The sequence below is a fragment of the Capsicum annuum genome, chromosome 5 (assembly GCF_002878395.1).
Source record: "Capsicum annuum cultivar UCD-10X-F1 chromosome 5, UCD10Xv1.1, whole genome shotgun sequence".
Lineage (NCBI taxonomy): Eukaryota > Viridiplantae > Streptophyta > Magnoliopsida > Solanales > Solanaceae > Capsicum > Capsicum annuum.
This window is the reverse complement of record NC_061115.1, coordinates 2,518,194-2,534,514: the sequence shown is the minus strand read 5'-3', so window position 1 is coordinate 2,534,514 and position 16,321 is coordinate 2,518,194. Positions and strand designations below refer to the sequence as shown.

At 35.2% G+C, this 16,321-nt stretch overlaps 2 protein-coding genes across 7 annotated transcripts; one reads left to right on the top strand and one right to left on the bottom strand.

The window, feature by feature from the left end:
• The first annotated feature begins 1,309 nt into the window (after positions 1-1,309).
• LOC107870132 (pre-mRNA splicing factor SR-like 1) lies at positions 1,310-9,713 on the top strand. 6 transcript variants are annotated; one of them, XR_007055377.1, is made up of 6 exons: positions 1,310-1,457; positions 5,450-5,843; positions 7,009-7,089; positions 8,029-8,080; positions 8,337-8,408; positions 8,534-8,778. XR_007055377.1 is itself a non-coding variant. In XM_016716561.2 (5 exons), the coding sequence occupies exons 2-5, from the start codon at positions 5,553-5,555 to the stop codon at positions 9,389-9,391; spliced, it is 1,302 nt and encodes a 433-aa protein (XP_016572047.1). In that variant the 5' UTR covers positions 1,310-1,457; positions 5,450-5,552; the 3' UTR covers positions 9,392-9,713. The 6 variants fall into 6 exon arrangements, 4 of the variants coding, with proteins under 4 accessions (XP_016572047.1, XP_047268361.1, XP_047268362.1 ...); XR_007055378.1 differs by lacking the exons at positions 8,337-8,408; positions 8,534-8,778 and adding an exon at positions 6,727-6,866 and having other exon boundaries at positions 8,029-8,063; XM_016716561.2 differs by lacking the exon at positions 8,029-8,080 and having other exon boundaries at positions 8,534-9,713.
• Positions 9,714-9,899: 186 nt separating this feature from the next.
• Positions 9,900-16,321, bottom strand: LOC107870131 (transmembrane 9 superfamily member 3). Its single transcript, XM_016716560.2, has 7 exons — positions 15,955-16,321; positions 13,407-13,447; positions 12,739-13,324; positions 12,492-12,629; positions 12,170-12,326; positions 10,865-11,349; positions 9,900-10,461 (listed from the first exon to the last, which is right to left on the bottom strand). The coding sequence occupies exons 1-7, from the start codon at positions 16,125-16,127 to the stop codon at positions 10,242-10,244; spliced, it is 1,800 nt and encodes a 599-aa protein (XP_016572046.1). The 5' UTR covers positions 16,128-16,321; the 3' UTR covers positions 9,900-10,241.

The window sequence follows — 16,321 nt, the reverse complement described above, 5'->3', positions numbered from 1 at the left end:
GGTTGAAGCAGACATGTCATAAATGTCTATTTTATTTTTTACTTAAATATTATTAATTTTTTAATGTATAAATAACTTATAATAATTAATTAGGAGCAGTATAATAATTAATTAGGAGTGATATGGTACAATTACGGTTGAAGCAGACATATCATAAATATCTATTTTATTTTTTAATTAAATATTATTTATTTTTAATATATAAATAACTTATAATAATTAATTAGGTGTGATATAATAATTAGTTAGGGGTAATATAGTACAATTACGGTTGAAGCAGGCATGTCATGAATATTTATTTGATTTTTTAATTAAATATTATTAATTTTTAATATGGGCTCCATCATATTCAATAGGAGTAGCATCAATGGCGAAGTGGTAATTTACTGGAATGGCATGAGTTGTAGTTAATTCAAAATGGAAGGACTTTTCTTATAGTTGTTGATAAGGTCCAAACATTAAAACACAAAATACAATTTTCCTAAACAAACTAATCTTGCAAAGGATTTTATAGACCTTAGTATCCTAAAACTTTGTTTTAATACCCATAAGCTAACATGTCAAAACCATCATTTCTAATATATAGAATAGAAAAGAAAAGAAAAGAAAGAATATATTGTGTAAATTTTTAAATAATTTAAATTTTTAATTATTGTGTAAAACTTTTTCTACTCCAATATAAGTGACATAATACTTAGATGACCATAATAATTAATTAGAGATGATATAGTAAAATCACGATTGAATATATTAGGAAAAAATTTAAAGTAGGTGAAAATGTAATAACAAATAAGAAAGAAAGTAAATTATATGTTTGATATGAAATTAAATAAATAATAAAATTTATTTAATTGCATCAATTATAATTAACTTTTACAATAAATTATCATCCTACTAATCAATTTACTTAAATATATTTGAAATGATTTTATACATAAAAATAAAAAAGATAAATAAGATTGAAAAATAAATGGAAGATAGAGGGCCCACATGTGTGGAAATATGTGTGATGGCATTATGGTAAATTTCTTCAATGACATTAGTTGTAATTAAAGAGAAAATAACAGGTTTTTATTCAAATTTTTAATGAAGTTCCAAAGTCAAAACACAAAAAATAATTGAATTGAGCTTATAATTTATTGTAATGACCAAATTACCCCTAGAAAAATTTGTTATGTCATTTTCATCTCATGACCAAACCAACTCTTCTATAATATAGAAAAGAAAAGAAATACTATTTTTTTCCCTTAATAATAAGGGGAAATTACACGGGCCCATTTAATTACTCGGCCCGAAACTTCTTCAATTGGATCTCTCAAAGCCCAATACTAAACTTTTTCAATTACCTTTTATACCCCTCTAATCCCCAATTCTTTTCTTCTTCCTCTTCTTTGCCTCGTCAATTTTTTTTCCCATTATTCATCATCAATTCTCCTCCGGCGAAAAACCCAGAAAAGGTATAATTTAATACAATTAATTAATATTTTTTCCATTTTTTTGGTTATTTTTGAGCTTGAAAAATCATTAAAATTAATTAAAATATTCTTGATTTGGCTTTTTAAATTGGAATCTAGGGTTTCTCAATATTCTTTAGCTTCTTTGTAGTGTAAAGTTTCTAACTTGTAAATTTAAGGGGTGTTTGGCTGTGAAAATTGTGAGTATTTGAAAAGAAAAAAAATTAGGTTTTGTTCTCAAAGTTGGGAAAAAATGATATTTGAAAATTAGAGCTGTTTTAGAATTTTTGCGAGTAAATTGGAGTAAAAAAAGTTCATGGTAAAATGGCTCCAAGTTTTTATTTTTTAATAGTATGTTGTGTAAAAGAAAGAGGATAAGTTGTAGAGTTTGAAATAAGGAAGAAACTACTTGTCCTTTGTTTAATTTGAGTATTATTTGGATGTTTAGTTTAAGCTATAGTGAAGGAATTTTTGATGTAGCGTAGCTGAAAATGTTAGTAGAAGATTTGTTTTATCGGTTTCTTGTGTTTGATGTTTACTGTTTTATTTGTTTGGAGTGGTTGTGGGGGCTTTGGGGTGGGGGGGTGGGGGTGGAGGGGGATGATAGCAGAGGGAACTACAAGCTGAAAATGTTAATAGAATATTTGTTTTTTCAGTTTCTTGTTTTGATGCTTACTGTTTTATTTGGTTGGAGTGGGGTTGTGGGGTGGGGGGAGGGATAGGAGAGGGAACTACAAGGTGGGGAATCGAGCCCTCACCAATAAGGTAAAAGTTGAGGTAGCCAACCAACTGAGCTGCTAAGATTTCCTCGGGTTTATGAATAGTTATGTAGAGGTTGGTCTGAATTTTAGCTCATTCGTAAGGTTTCTAACTTGTAAATTTAAGTGTCTTCATAATAGTTTGTTGTGTAAAAGAAAGAGGGTAAGTTGTAAAATTTGTAGTAAGAAAGAAATTTCTTCTCCTTGGTTTAATTTTTTGTAAAGTTGTCATTTTTTTTCTTATTTTTAACTTTGTTTTGGAAGTTGAGTATCATTTGAATCTGTAATTTAAGCTTTAGTGAAGGAATTTTCGAGGTAACGTAGCTGAAAATGTTAATAGAAGATTTGTTTGTTTCGGTTTCCTGTTTGAATGCTTGCTGTTTTATTTGTTTTTCTCGACCGTTCTTTTTTTTTGGGGTGGGGATGATAGATGAGGAGATTACAAGTGGGAATCGAACTCTCACCAACAATATGAAAGTTCAGGTAGCCAATCAATCGAGCTACTCCCTTCATTTCAATATAAGTGGTGTTTTTAGTTTGGGAGAAGAAAGGGAGAATGCCTCTGCGAGGGAGGTATAGAGCTTCTAACCACGTGTACCAACTGTCTAGGGGACTATGTGTAAATGAGAGAGAACTGAGAACTAGCACTTAGACTATCAGGATAGGGGTAGAGCGGCGTTAAGGAAAAAGCAACGTTCTCGGCAAAGTCGTGAATATCTAATTGGATTAGGAGCAAAATCTCCTTTTGATTTGGAAGGTTGATATAGCAGAAATTCCAGTTTTCCCTAAAACTAGAAAAAATGAGACAACGAAGTTGCGATGCCTACCTTACCATCTTTGTCCAAATAAGGGTTATAATAGATTGGAATATCAATCTCATCGAGATCATCAATATCATACAAAATTCCATCAATCGAACGAGAAATACGAGATATCTAAGTTATACTAGTAAAGAGATCTATTCATTGATAAAAAAAAGAAAAAACTTGAATGGGGATTGGATTGATGAGAAGATAGAATCCTGGGTCGCGAACAGTGATTCAATTGATGATGAAGAAAGAGAATTCGTGGTTCTGTTCTCCTCCTTAACGACAAAAAATAGGATTGATCAAATTCTAGTAACTCACCCTTTAAGAAAACTACTCATTTCTAGAAAGTAAAATGTATTTTTCCTAACTTATCCTTAATAAATACCTTGGAAAAGCTGCAGCTCTTTAGTGGCTTCTAAGGTAAAACTAGAAGAACATCATTAATCCTTCTTGACTATGTGAAACAACAGTTATTTTGAAACAGAAAGAAATGAAAAGGTAGAAACACCACTTATTTTGAAATAGGAGTACTAAAATTCCCCTGTTTTCTCGGTCTAGTTGTGTTTTTGGTGGTTATTTCGTTTATATAGTTTCTCTGAGCTGGAGGGTGTTTTTTTTGGGTCAGGGGAATTAGGAGGAAGAAGTTGAGTTTGAAAGATATTTTGTTTTCATCTGTGAATGCTTGTGGTGAAGAAGAAATCTATTTTCGCGTTCACTTTTTCATTCAAGTATCATTTGAATGCCCAATTTGAATTTTATTGGTGGGGAAATATGGCTGAAAGCGTTTTTGACGATTAGTTTGGTTCAGTTTCTTGTTTTGATGCTTGCTTTTTATCTATTTTTCTCGAGCTAGTTGTATTTTAGGTGGTATTTTCATTTATGTAGTTTTTATGATCTATAGGTTGTATTCTGGCCTGGGGAATTAGCGGTAAGAAGTGGAGCTAGACGTAAAGATTGTTTTTTTTTCCTTCTCTATTTTTGCATCTAAAATGAAAGAGAAACAATTTGATCTGGAATATGTGTAATCTTCTTGTTTGTGATTTTTGTATCCTTCTGTTTTCCCTCAATGGCATCAGAGATGGTGTGAAGAAGGGTCGTTAAGGCTTACCAATGTAAGAATGTTTTAATGTAGAAAAATCAAATGTGGAAGAAAACCGTCGACAACAGTAAAAAGACAGATACTTAACTCCAAGACAATAGTAGTCTGCTAGTGCAAGTTCATTGAATTTTATATACATGAATCGATAGATGGGTTAGGTGCACTTATGGCTATTACCCAATAGAAAGCTATAAGGTTAGTTTCCTTCGCTCCATTTGAATGAAGTAGTGGATCCATAACAGCAATAAAGTACTCCCTCCATTTCAATTTGTTTGTTTGTTTTTGACTTGGCATGGAGTTTAAGAAAGTAAAAAAAATTCTTAAAAAATCTTCTGAATCTCTTAAACCAAGGATTTGGAGTGTATCAAAATGTCTTTTAATCGTGTGGTCTTAAACATGTTCGATGGAACATTGAAATTAAAAGTTACCAAAAAAACAAAGAAACATTATTTTCTAATGGACTAAAAAGGAAAGTACAAGAACAACAAAACAACCAGTAGATCAAACATGTTAGGTGGAACGTTGAAATTAGAAGTTGGCAAAAAAGGAAAGAGACATTCTTTTTTTTAAATGGACTAAAAGGAAAGTACGACAAACAAATTGAAACAAAGGAGTAATAATTTTGTCGTTATTTGTGGGTTGCATCAGTATACTTACATAAGGTGTGATGTTTGTCAAGAGTCTTTTTATTTTGGTAAGAGATTTGTGGTTGCATGTTTGCAAGTGTCAGTTTAAGAGGAACTTTTAGTTAACTCACTGTTTGCCTTGACAGATACACTTTCTGTTCCAATTTATGCCCGTTCTAATTTATGTGGTACGGTTTTGACTTGACACAAAGTTTAAGAAAAAAGTGAAGACTTGTGAAATTTGTGGTCCAAAATAAACCTTAGAACATTTGTGTGGCCATAAATCATTTCACTAAGGGTAGAAGGACAATTTTATATTGCTTCTAATTATAGATACGTGGCATTCAATTTGGACGGATTAAAAAGAAAAGGTGTCATGTAAATTGGGCAAGTGAGTAGTTGTTTACTATAAGATGGAATGAACCTAGATAGAGATGAATTAATAAGGATGACTCGTATATTCATATATGGTTACCTTTCTCGTAATAAATATATAAAGATGATTCATATAGCCGATCACAATTAAGTTGGATTGCCACTTTGTTGGGTGGTTGCATGAATATACCAAGCCGTAATAATAATTTAATTGTGCCGACATGGGATGATCGTCTTGGCTCAAACATGGTTATGTGAGTGTACATTTAACAAGTTTCAATTCACCCAATGCTGTTATGGTTATAATTTATCCACTTTCCCGTGACAGGTAATTTAGAATCTGAACCTCAATCTTTTCCAATATCATTTTTTGTTGTTGGCCACGCAAGGGGAAGAAAAGATATCATTCTGGTCTCTGCATCACTAAGGGCATGGCTGAGATTAAGACTTCTGGAAGACCTATTGACCAATTGTTAGAGAAGGTTCTCTGCATGAACATTCTATCTTCTGATTACTTCAGAGATCTATTGCGCCTGAAAACTTATCATGAAGTGATTGATGAAATCTATAATCAAGTTGACCATGTGGAGCCATGGATGACTGGCAACTGTCGTGGTCCTTCAACAGCCTTCTGCCTTCTCTATAAGTTCTTTACAATGAAACTTACTGTCAAGCAAATGCATGGCCTGTTAAAGCATCCAGATTCTCCTTACATTAGAGCTGTAAGTGGTGTTCTCTTTCTTACTTTTTATCTGCTAGATTTGTTGTTTCCTTTTTTTCGGTGATATACTCAGTGTGGTTCCCTAGAAATTCTTGCATAGATATTTAGGAAATGTTTGCATTTTATTTTCAGCTGAAGATCATGTCTTTTGGTAGTAGACTAGTAGTGCACATTAATGAGATTTGAGAGTTTATGATGCTGTTGGTTGGTTGGTTTGGAAGTTTGTCCAATTTGTGAGGTGCCGTAATCGAGTAAAAAATGATAAATAGAGTTGTCTAAAATGAGAACCCTGACCCACAGCTTTAACCGCCTCTAACAGTATTTTCTATTAAAAGGTTTGGAAGTGAAGAAGTCATTCGCGAAATGTGGCATGTGTTTCCAAAAGCAGGAAGGAAAAGAATATATTAGGGGGTGTTTGGCCTTGAATTTCTTTTTCTTTTTTCTGGAGCTGAATTCCATTAAACACGTTTTGCCATAAAATTCCGGAATTTGAAGAACACCAAAAAGCTGTTTTCTCTTTTTTCACTCCAAAATTACTCACAAAAATTCAAAAACAACTTTAATTTGTATTCATGGCCGAACACAACTCCAATTTTCAAATATCGCTTTTTACTTTTCTCAAAAACTCACAATTTTCATGGCCAAACGCCCCCTTCTACTCTTTCAATAATTGTTGATAGGCAATTGAAGTTACATTTATGTTATAAGAAAGATTTTACAGAGAATTGCCCGCTTCATCCCTCTAGGTGATATTGAGGAATGAGGCTTGCCGAGTTCATCATTTCTTTACCAGCTAGGTGTCGTACTTTTCCCTCTCTTCATTCTTCTTTGCTAAATGCTTCAGAAAGCTAACAAAATTACCTTTTGTATTTGCTGATGCTTAGATTTTAAGCAAACTGGAACCAACTCCTCCAGTTCCTTGTCATCACCTTCACTGATTTACCAAGTAGTAAATCCAATGAGGCTTTTGGAATTCCAGCTAATGCAAAGCAGTTCCTCTCATAATCCATTGAAAGTACCACATGTATGAATAGATTTTAGTTGCATTACCAACTAAACCATGTCCCTGCTTCCTCAAATTCATGAACTTTTGTTTTCATACATTGTTGTACTTACATTCTTGAGCCTCTTCCAATCGGTTTAATGATTGTATTATTCGTTTGCAGATTGGGTTCCTTTATCTGAGATATCTTGGTGATTTTAAGGCATTATGGGGTTGGTATGAGCCTTATCTCAAAGATGACGAGGTAAACATGAAATGCTCTTACCTGAACTAGATAATTCTATTGTGTTATTCTAGATTGAGATGATGCGTTGGAGCATTCCTTAGAATTCTGGCATTTTGCATGCAAATGACATGTCTGTCAATTCTGATCATTTCCACGCTATAGATTTGTTTGCAACTTTGGCGATTTTCATCAATTTCATGGGATATAGCGTTTGAAGAAGAGATGAAATCATTAGTTACTGTTTTCTTGTCTCGTCATTCTGCTCAAAATATTGCCTTTGCCTCTACAATTAATTTCCTGCCCGGCTGCCCCTCCCGAAACAATAATGCTTTTCCTCTCTGCTTTCATTCTTTTTTCAAACCAGCTGATCAATCTGGTTTAAATCAGAATTTTTAAAATCTTAATGGTATCCTTCGAACACCGCTTAACTATTTCTATCGCAAGAGCTCTCTTTCCGATAGCTTTAGTGGTAGAATTGTCTTTCTTTTGATTTTCTCTCTTTTAATAGCCTGCTTGGCCAAGCATCCAGAATCTGCTTATTTTGGAAATTGCTATTGTCAGAATTGATTTTCAAAAAAATACTTTTAGAGAGTGGCAGTTTGTATTTTGGCTAATCTATTTGAAAAGCACCTTTTTCCAATATCATAGCAGTATTTTGTGCTTGGCCAGTGCTCAAAAAGTGCTTTTGGGGAAAGTTACTTGTTTTAGCTTCTAAAAAACAGCTTTTGCTACTAGTCAAAAGCACTTATTTTTTCCCTAAAAGCTTGGACAAAGACTTCAAATTTCTAAAATAAGCACTTTTTGACTTGCTAGAAGCTTTGGCCAAACAGGCTATTAGTATGCATAGAACCATGTTGCTCTAGCTCCGCTTCTGAGATACTGATCTTGATTGTGTGCCGTAAGTATTACATGATCTGTGCATTCTTTATGTTGTGATTCTCACACCTTATGCCTTAGGATGCAAGGACCACTCTTGCTTGAAGGTGCGTGGACATGATTTTTTTTGCAGGTGAATTGAGTTTACTGTATGATGGTATACTTCTGATATTTTACCTTTTGTTCTTTATTTTTCTACAGTTCTCGTCTTCTATTCTTCTTTTTATGTGAACCGGGGTTTTGAAGCCAGGGGGAGCCTTTTCAGTAGTAGTAGCAGCATCACAGAAAACTGAACCGTTGATGTCTTTAATTTGTTCACCTACAATGTTTATTCTTCATGGTCGGAGTTGATTTTGGGTCTTATTCTGATCATTAAATATTTATGTCAGGAATTCTCTCCTGGATCCAGTGGCCGAATGACCACAATGGGCGTATATGTGCGTGACTTGTTCCTCGGGCAGGTAAGGTGCCACCTCTAAAACCGATCTTTTAGAGAATATTTGAGCACAGAAATTCAATGGATGATGTTGTTATTGTATTTCACACTTGTTCCCATGATTCACTTGCACATTTTTCTTTGTTGCAGTATTATTTTGACACGCTGCTACCCCGCATTCCTGTTCCTGTTATGCGGACAGCAGTTGCGAGTCTTGAAAAAATGAATCTGCCGACCAAACCCTCTGGGTCGATCGGGGACTCTAGTCGCGGATCTGAGGAAACTTCTCGTCGACCACCTTCTGTCAAAGCTTCCCTTTCAGTGTCTTTTGGTCAACGTGCACCTCATCGTGCATCAACTAGAGATTCATCTCCCATCCGACGAACAGTTGCACCATCACCCTATGATAAGGATGGTGGAAATGATTCAAGACGGTCCCCTAGTATACGCCGGAGTCAAAGTCGTGATTTATCTGACCGAGAAAATTCTGAAAGGGACAGGGGCCGGGACAGAGAGAGGGACAGGGAAAGAACTAGGGATAGAGACCGTGATAGGGATAGGGATCGGTATAGGGACCAGGAAAGAGAAAGGGAGAGGGGCAGGGATCGGGATAGAGATAGGAGGTATGATCATGAACGAGATCGTGAAAGGGATAGAGACAGGAGGCGTGATTATGACAGAGACCGGGGAAGGGATAGGGACAGAAGGTATGATTATGATCGAAGGTCAATCGAGAGAAGCAGAAGAGACTACGAGAGGAGCAGGAGTCGTAGTAGGAGTAGAAGCCACAGCCGAAGCTTGCATGATCAAGGTACCACTCTCGATCAACAGCGAACTCCACCTAGAGATGAAAGCAAGGAGAAAAAGGCTGCATCTAGCAATCTAGCCAAGCTTAAAGATCTATACGGCGACTTCAGCACTCAAAAAGATAACGTAGGTGACGACAGGGCTCCAAATCGGGATACAAGTACCGAAGAGGTTATCAGACTTGGTGGTTCATGGAGGTAATAGTTGGTCACATTCACATGTTGTAAGTCATTTGGATACTCTCTCTCTCTCACCTGCCCAGAGGAGCACGTTGTCGACTAACCTTTTGTCGAAGAGGAATATGCAACTGATAGCTGCGGCGAGGACATACTGTTTCGCGTTCGTGCATTCGGGCAGAGCTGTCTGTAAACTGGATTTTCATTACTATTTTAGACTTGTGTTACAATTACTGGATGGATTTTAAATGTACCTTTGTTAAAACATTATTACTATGCTGGATGGAAACTGACTTCAACTACTTAGCTATTGACAAACACTCATTAAAACATTCACCATTGCAGGATATGCTCTCTTTTATTTGCTTTGTTTATTCCCTCATTTGGTAATTATGAACAGTTATCTTGTCTTTGTAGATGATTGATATTATAGATAGATCCAACTATACATAAGAGACCATGTGAGATTATGCACGCAGAAATGCAAGACTATAAGATGAAGAATTCAAGATTAAAAACAAATTGGACATTGCTCAATCAGAGAACGACTCATTTTTGATACAATCTTTGAAACTTGGAACCATTACAATGTATAGACCAAAGTTTGCCCAATGCAGTAAAAAGCATAATACTAGACAAGACTAGGATAATTTGTGTTGGAAGGGATTAGAATATGGAACAGAAACTCTAAATCTATTACTGTAATCGAAAAATGGCAAAAATTAAAGTCTTAAATTTCCGGTGTAAGATAATACATTGCTTCATCATCTCAAGAGATTCTAAGATCCTACAAGTTCTTCTTGGATAACACATTGCCCTACAAGATCCGTAAAGCATTCTGTACGAGACGGAATGACTGTCGCAATACCAGCTTCCTACTCGCACTTGATTGACCGGTATATATGACGGACAAAAAATAGGGCTGCACGGAAACCAACAGTCCCGAGCATGAGAAAGAAACCGTAGCAGATGCAAGCCATGTATCCAAAGAAGAATGAGGTTTGCATGAAGCCAGACATATCCGAACGAGCATAATAGTAATACAAGCAGTAGCCGTAGATGAAGAGTCCAGTCGATCCACCACAGAGGAAAGCCCTATTAAGATCAACCACATACGAGTTAGGAATGTATCATGAAGTGATGTATGAATATCAAATTAACATACTGTCAAGTGTTTCTCGAAACTCTTTTCTTCGTTAGCAGAGACGCCATGTCAATTGACGTTTCGTGGCTGCTAGTGAGGTGTTGTTATATACGTATTACTGACATTTGACTTTTAAATAATCATTTAGCTGTTATAAACAAAATTTTCTGAATACGTTTGCTTAAAACAACTAAATGAGATCTACATGTAAAATGGCAAATATATAGAAAAAAACACCTCACTATAGTAGCCACGAAACTTTCAAACAAACAATGCCACTATAGAGAGGTTTTGACTGTAGATTATTCATAAGAAAGACCAAAGAATAGTCACACAAGTAAATGACAGACATACCTCCACCACCATTCATGATCTTCAGCAGCGAGTTGAAAGTACGTCAAGGCCACGGTTATGAAGGCGGTGACAATAATGAGAATGATGAAGACTATAAATAAGATGCTGTATATCGTGTAAATCCTGTGACCCCAAACACTAGCAAATATATAGTAAAGTTCGATATATATGGCGCTGAAAGGCAAAAACCCAGCCATTGCCATCTGAGGTAGAGTTCCACGGTACCAAGGTAAGGGTGGGATCTCTCTTGGATATTTGGTGGTTCGGCAAGGAGCTTGGAATTCAGCCCTGCTGTTCTTTCCAGCTATCCCTCCCAATACAAGTAACGGTGATGTTACAAGAGCCCATATTAGAAAAATGACTACAATGGTTCCAAAAGGTAGTGCAGCAGTGGCACTGTATGCAATTGCAACGCTGTTAAGGAAACAGAACGTGACAAACAGTGGTCCACAAAATAATCCTCCAGTCAATATCAAATTCCTGACCTGCAGGGAAGAAAGAAAATCTAATGATTAAGTTTGCTGTACGCTTGCATTTTCAACTTTTTGTTTCATTAGCTAAGGCAAGAAAGAACTAAACAAACACGGATAGTTAATTGATGGCATCGACAAACCAAAAAAGAAGGAAACACATAATATATCTTGGCCTTGACCAAGTGTAAACCGTACAAGATGGAAGTTAATTGTACGACAGAATGAAGATAAACTACAACAACAACAACAACAACAACAAACCCAGTGTATTCCCACCTAGTGGGGTCTGGGGGGGTAAGATGTACGCAGTCCATACCTCTACCTCTGATGAAGTAGAAAGGCTGTTTCCGACAGACCCCCGGCTCAAGGCACGAGATACCACACAAACACACAGAATGAAGATAAACTGCTTCTCTAAATACCAACTCAGCTTTCTTGATGTTCTGTTGATAAGGAATTAGTAACAAATCACCTATCATACAAAAACATCACACACCTAAATCAAGGAAAAAGAGCAAAACTCTATGTTCAGCTTGTTTTGCTTGCTTGAATAGGATTCTTGAGTAACCAAGTTCTGTTTTTCCCTCTGATGATGAATTGTCTAAACTGTATAATATAGAGGGTCAAAGTTACGCCATTAGAGTATGTGCCTTCAGCTAAGAAATGACTTGACTTGCTATTTATGAACCTTCAATTTTTCATGTGTTTACCCTTGTTTTGGGATGATAGTAAGCAAATATTCAGGATTAGAGACTAAAAGTTGGTACAGAAGATAAAATTCTCAAACTACATTCAAATGGAAAAGCAATATAATAGAGAGAAGAAAACAAACCCAGTTTGTCCCTTCTAGCTGGCAATAGAAAGAGGCAGCAGTATAGCCTGCAATGCCAGATGTGAGAGCATATATGACGACCAGTGCAGTGAACAAAGCTCCACGGTTGTATGGATAGAAAACACCAACAAGTGAGAGAAGGAAAATAAATATGGTCCTACGAATTGGAAGGAAAAAGTGTGTTAGCAAAGGCATGCTTGAGATGACATATTTCCTAATTACCAAGTAGGAAGCTGTTAGATTAAATACAAATTGGAAGAACGTTTTGACTATTCTACTGAAAACTTTATTTTTCAGAGTAAACCATTCAGAAAATACTTACAGTGTGAATAGCTGGGTGCCGCTACCAAGTGCTGCCGCCATCAAGGATTTGTGACTTGGGTACCTAAAAACATCACCATGGATGTATTTCCACCCAGTTTCTTCTTGGTCATCAGCTGTCTCCTCATCATGTGCATATCTATATAAGAAAATATGAATAACGTTGAGCCAAAGACTAAAGACAAAATTTTGTTCCAAAAGACCAACGGAAGTACGTAACAAACAAACTTAACTAAATTCCTACATACTTGACAAAGTCATTCTTAAGGACCCGCATAAGAATTGTGGCAAGAAAACCAGTTAAGAGAAGAACTGTCACACAGGAATTGATAATTGAAAACCAATGGATTTCCAAGTGATGTGGCAACGATGAAGACTGTGAGTACTTCTCCATCCTCTTATCGAAAGGTGTTTTTGTCTCTTTCCATTTTACAGAGTACATGAAGTCAACATCAACCTCTTTATCCTCTGTGATATCTACCAGGGCATTAGGATCAGTTCGTGCATTGATCTCAATCACACGATTATCATTATAAAAGATCTCGAAATGAAGATGTTTGAACAGGTAATATTTGTACTCGCTGGGGTCAGCTTTTCCTTCCTTGTCAACTTTCCCTAAGAAACCCCAAATGGGCAAGTCATCGTAATACATTTGGAAGTAGTAGTCTTTAGCAACAGCGCTACGAAATTGAGAAACTTCTTCCTTGGACAATTTCTTCTTGCAAACTATTTCCGAGTCCTTGTCATACAAAAAGTCAAGCTTGTAAGGAGCACTGACCAATCGGTCACCATTCAAGACCTCACCAAGAGCTTCCTTTTTCTCTTTTACGTGATCTGCAAGAACATCCCTTAGTAAATTGAAACTTAAAGTTTACAGGGTAACTTGATAAAGCAAACTTATGAACCCATTACATACCTGGAGTACAAAAAGGAAGATCAAAGAACCGGTATGTTTCACTGGAAGGATAATCCAACACATAACAAGCCATTAGTTATTACCCAGATAGTTTTTAAAACACAGAATAGAGACATGTTCATACATGATATATGCAGAGCCATAGGCAGCTATTAGTTTCCAAAGAATTTGAACATCAAACCTTGTGGGGAAAAGAAAGACATGGAAATTAAATGTTCTTCACTATTACTACTACTATCACCCATTTGTACGATAAGTAGGTCAGACACCAGCAATCAACAAAATTCAACAAGAATACTACATTTTTATAGCCGCCGACAACTTTCCAAGCACAATAAAACCACATTTCAACAAGAAAATCACATCGTTTCTAACTTGATCGTGCGGAAAGCAAATACAATGTATAGTTCAACTCTAAAGGAAGAGATCTCAATTTCACCAAATCGTAGCTCTTTCATATTGCACAATAAGCAGGTCAGCTCACACTTTTTATAACCACTAAATCTTACATTTTTATAACCACAGACAACTTTCCAAGCACAATAAAACCACATTTCAACGAGACATCACATAGCTTCTAGCATGATCATGCCAAACAAAATACAGTTTTAACTCCGCTTCCCACATTGTAAATAAGAGATCTCAATTTCACCAAATCATACATTTTATTATCATGGACGACTTTCCAAGCACAATAAAGCCGCAAAAATAAAAACAATAAAAGAAAGAAAGAAATCTCAATTTCACCAAATCTCAGTTCTTTCTACATTTGTACAATAAATAGGTTCAGCTCAAACACCGCCAATCAACAAAAATCTTACAATATCAAACCAGCGACAGCTTCCGGATCACAATATAACCACATTTCAACAAGAAAATCACATAGTTTTTTCTAGGTTGATCATGCAAAAGAGTAAATTTTGTTAACTCAGCTCCATACATCGTAAATAGGTCAGTTATACACAGGCATCAGAAGAAATCTCACATTATAACCACCGACAACTTCTCGATCACAATAAAAACCACATTTCAACCAGAAAATCACATAGTTAATCAAATTCATCTGCCCAATTAAGAAAGAAGTAATAGATCTCAAATTCACCAAATCTTAGCTCTTTCTACATTGTACAATAAGTAGGTTCAGTTCAAACACCAGCAATCAACAAAAAATCAGCAAAAATCACACATGTTTAATAAGCACCGACAACTTCCCAAGCACAATAAAACCAATAAAAAAAAATATTTCAATGAGAAAATCACATAGTTTCTAGCTTGATCGTGCCATATAGAATAAAGAGATCTCAAAAATTCGCCAAATCATAGCTCTTTCTACATTGTACAATAACTAATTCAGCAAAAGTCTCTCATTTTTATAACCAACAACAACTTCCCGAACACAATAAAACCCACAAAAAAAAAAGCACATTTCAACCACAAAATGACATAGTTTCTAGCTTGATCATGCCATATAGACTAAAGCTTTCTACATTGTACAATAAGTAATCCAGCAAAAATCTCACATTTTTATAACCACCGACAACTTTCCAAGCACAATAAAACCAAAAAAAAAAAGCACATTTCTACGAGAAAATCACATAGTATCTAGCTTGATCATGCCAGATAGAATAAAGAGATCTCAAAATTTCACCAAATCTTAGCTCTTTCTACATTCTACAACAAGTAGGTTCAGCTCAAACACCAGCAATCAACAAAAATCAGCAAAAATCTCACATTTTTATAACCACCGACAACTTACCGATCACAATTAAACCCCCCAAAAAAACACATTTCAACGAGAAAATCACATAATTTTTCACCAAATCTTAGCCCTTTCTACATTGTACAATAAGCAATTCAGCAAAAATCTCACATTTTTAAAACCACCGACAACTTTCCGATCACAATAAAAACAAAAAAAAACACATTTCAACGAGAAATTCACATAATTTTTCACCAATTCTTAGCTCTTTCTACATTCTACAATAAGTAATTCAGCAAAAATTTCACATTTTTATAACCACCGACAAAAAAAAAAATTCAACCAGAAAATCCCATAATTTTTCCTAGCTTAAACAAACACAATGTATAGTTCAGCTTCGCTATATAAATAATTAACACAAAATCATAACTTTTCTACATTGTACTGTAACTAGTTCAGCTCAAAATCAACCGAACTCCTACATTTTCATAACCACCGACACTTTTCCAATCACAAAAAACCACATTTCAACGAATAAAATCACAAAATTAATCAAATTCAGCTTCACAATAAAAAAACAAAGTAAGAGATCTAACAACGATACATTTAAATAATCAATTAATTCAATAAATTAACTTAAATTTACGATTATGAACACAAAAGCATAAGTTTTTCAACATTGTACTATAACTAATTCAGCTCAAAATCAACGAAACTCCTACATTTTCATAACTACCGACACTTCTCCGATCACAAATAAACCACATTTTCAACGAATAAAATCACAGAATTTTAATCAAATTCCTTGAGATCTAACAACACATTATTTAATTAAATGAAATGAATTACCTAGGATTATGAAAAGGACCGACTTTATTAGCATAAAGAGGAACGGAATCACCAGCTTTATACTTATGATCTGAACCGTCGGATCTCGCCGGCGATGCACAACACACAATTACCAAAACGACGACGTAAATCGCCATCTTCTTCTCCATTTCCATCACTAATTTTGTGCACATCAATGTGTTACTATATAATAAAGGAGTACAATTTTGTGTATATGTGGGGGTAGGGGGTAAAGGAGGATGAGGGTAGGGGGAGCACAGATCTCGATTGATATTACAAGTGTGAAATGAAAATGGGAAAATATAGATATGGAGTTAGGAGTATAGTACTAATATTATTATATTGAAAAAAATAATATAAAGTAATT

Excerpts from the sequence above, each read along its gene's own strand:
- LOC107870132 (XM_016716561.2), top strand. The coding sequence starts at position 5,553 with ATGGCTGAGATTAAGACTTCTGGAAGACCTATTGACCAATTGTTAGAG. Across the intron at positions 5,844-7,008 it reads ATTCTCCTTACATTAGAGCT|ATTGGGTTCCTTTATCTGAG; the intron begins GTAAGTGGTGTT and ends ATTCGTTTGCAG. Across the intron at positions 8,409-8,533 it reads GTGACTTGTTCCTCGGGCAG|TATTATTTTGACACGCTGCT; the intron begins GTAAGGTGCCAC and ends TCTTTGTTGCAG.
- LOC107870131 (XM_016716560.2), bottom strand. The coding sequence starts at position 16,127 with ATGTGCACAAAATTAGTGATGGAAATGGAGAAGAAGATGGCGATTTAC. Across the intron at positions 13,448-15,954 it reads GGTCCTTTTCATAATCCTAG|TGAAACATACCGGTTCTTTG; the intron begins GTAATTCATTTC and ends TTATCCTTCCAG. Across the intron at positions 10,462-10,864 it reads GATCATGAATGGTGGTGGAG|GGCTTTCCTCTGTGGTGGAT; the intron begins GTATGTCTGTCA and ends TGATCTTAATAG.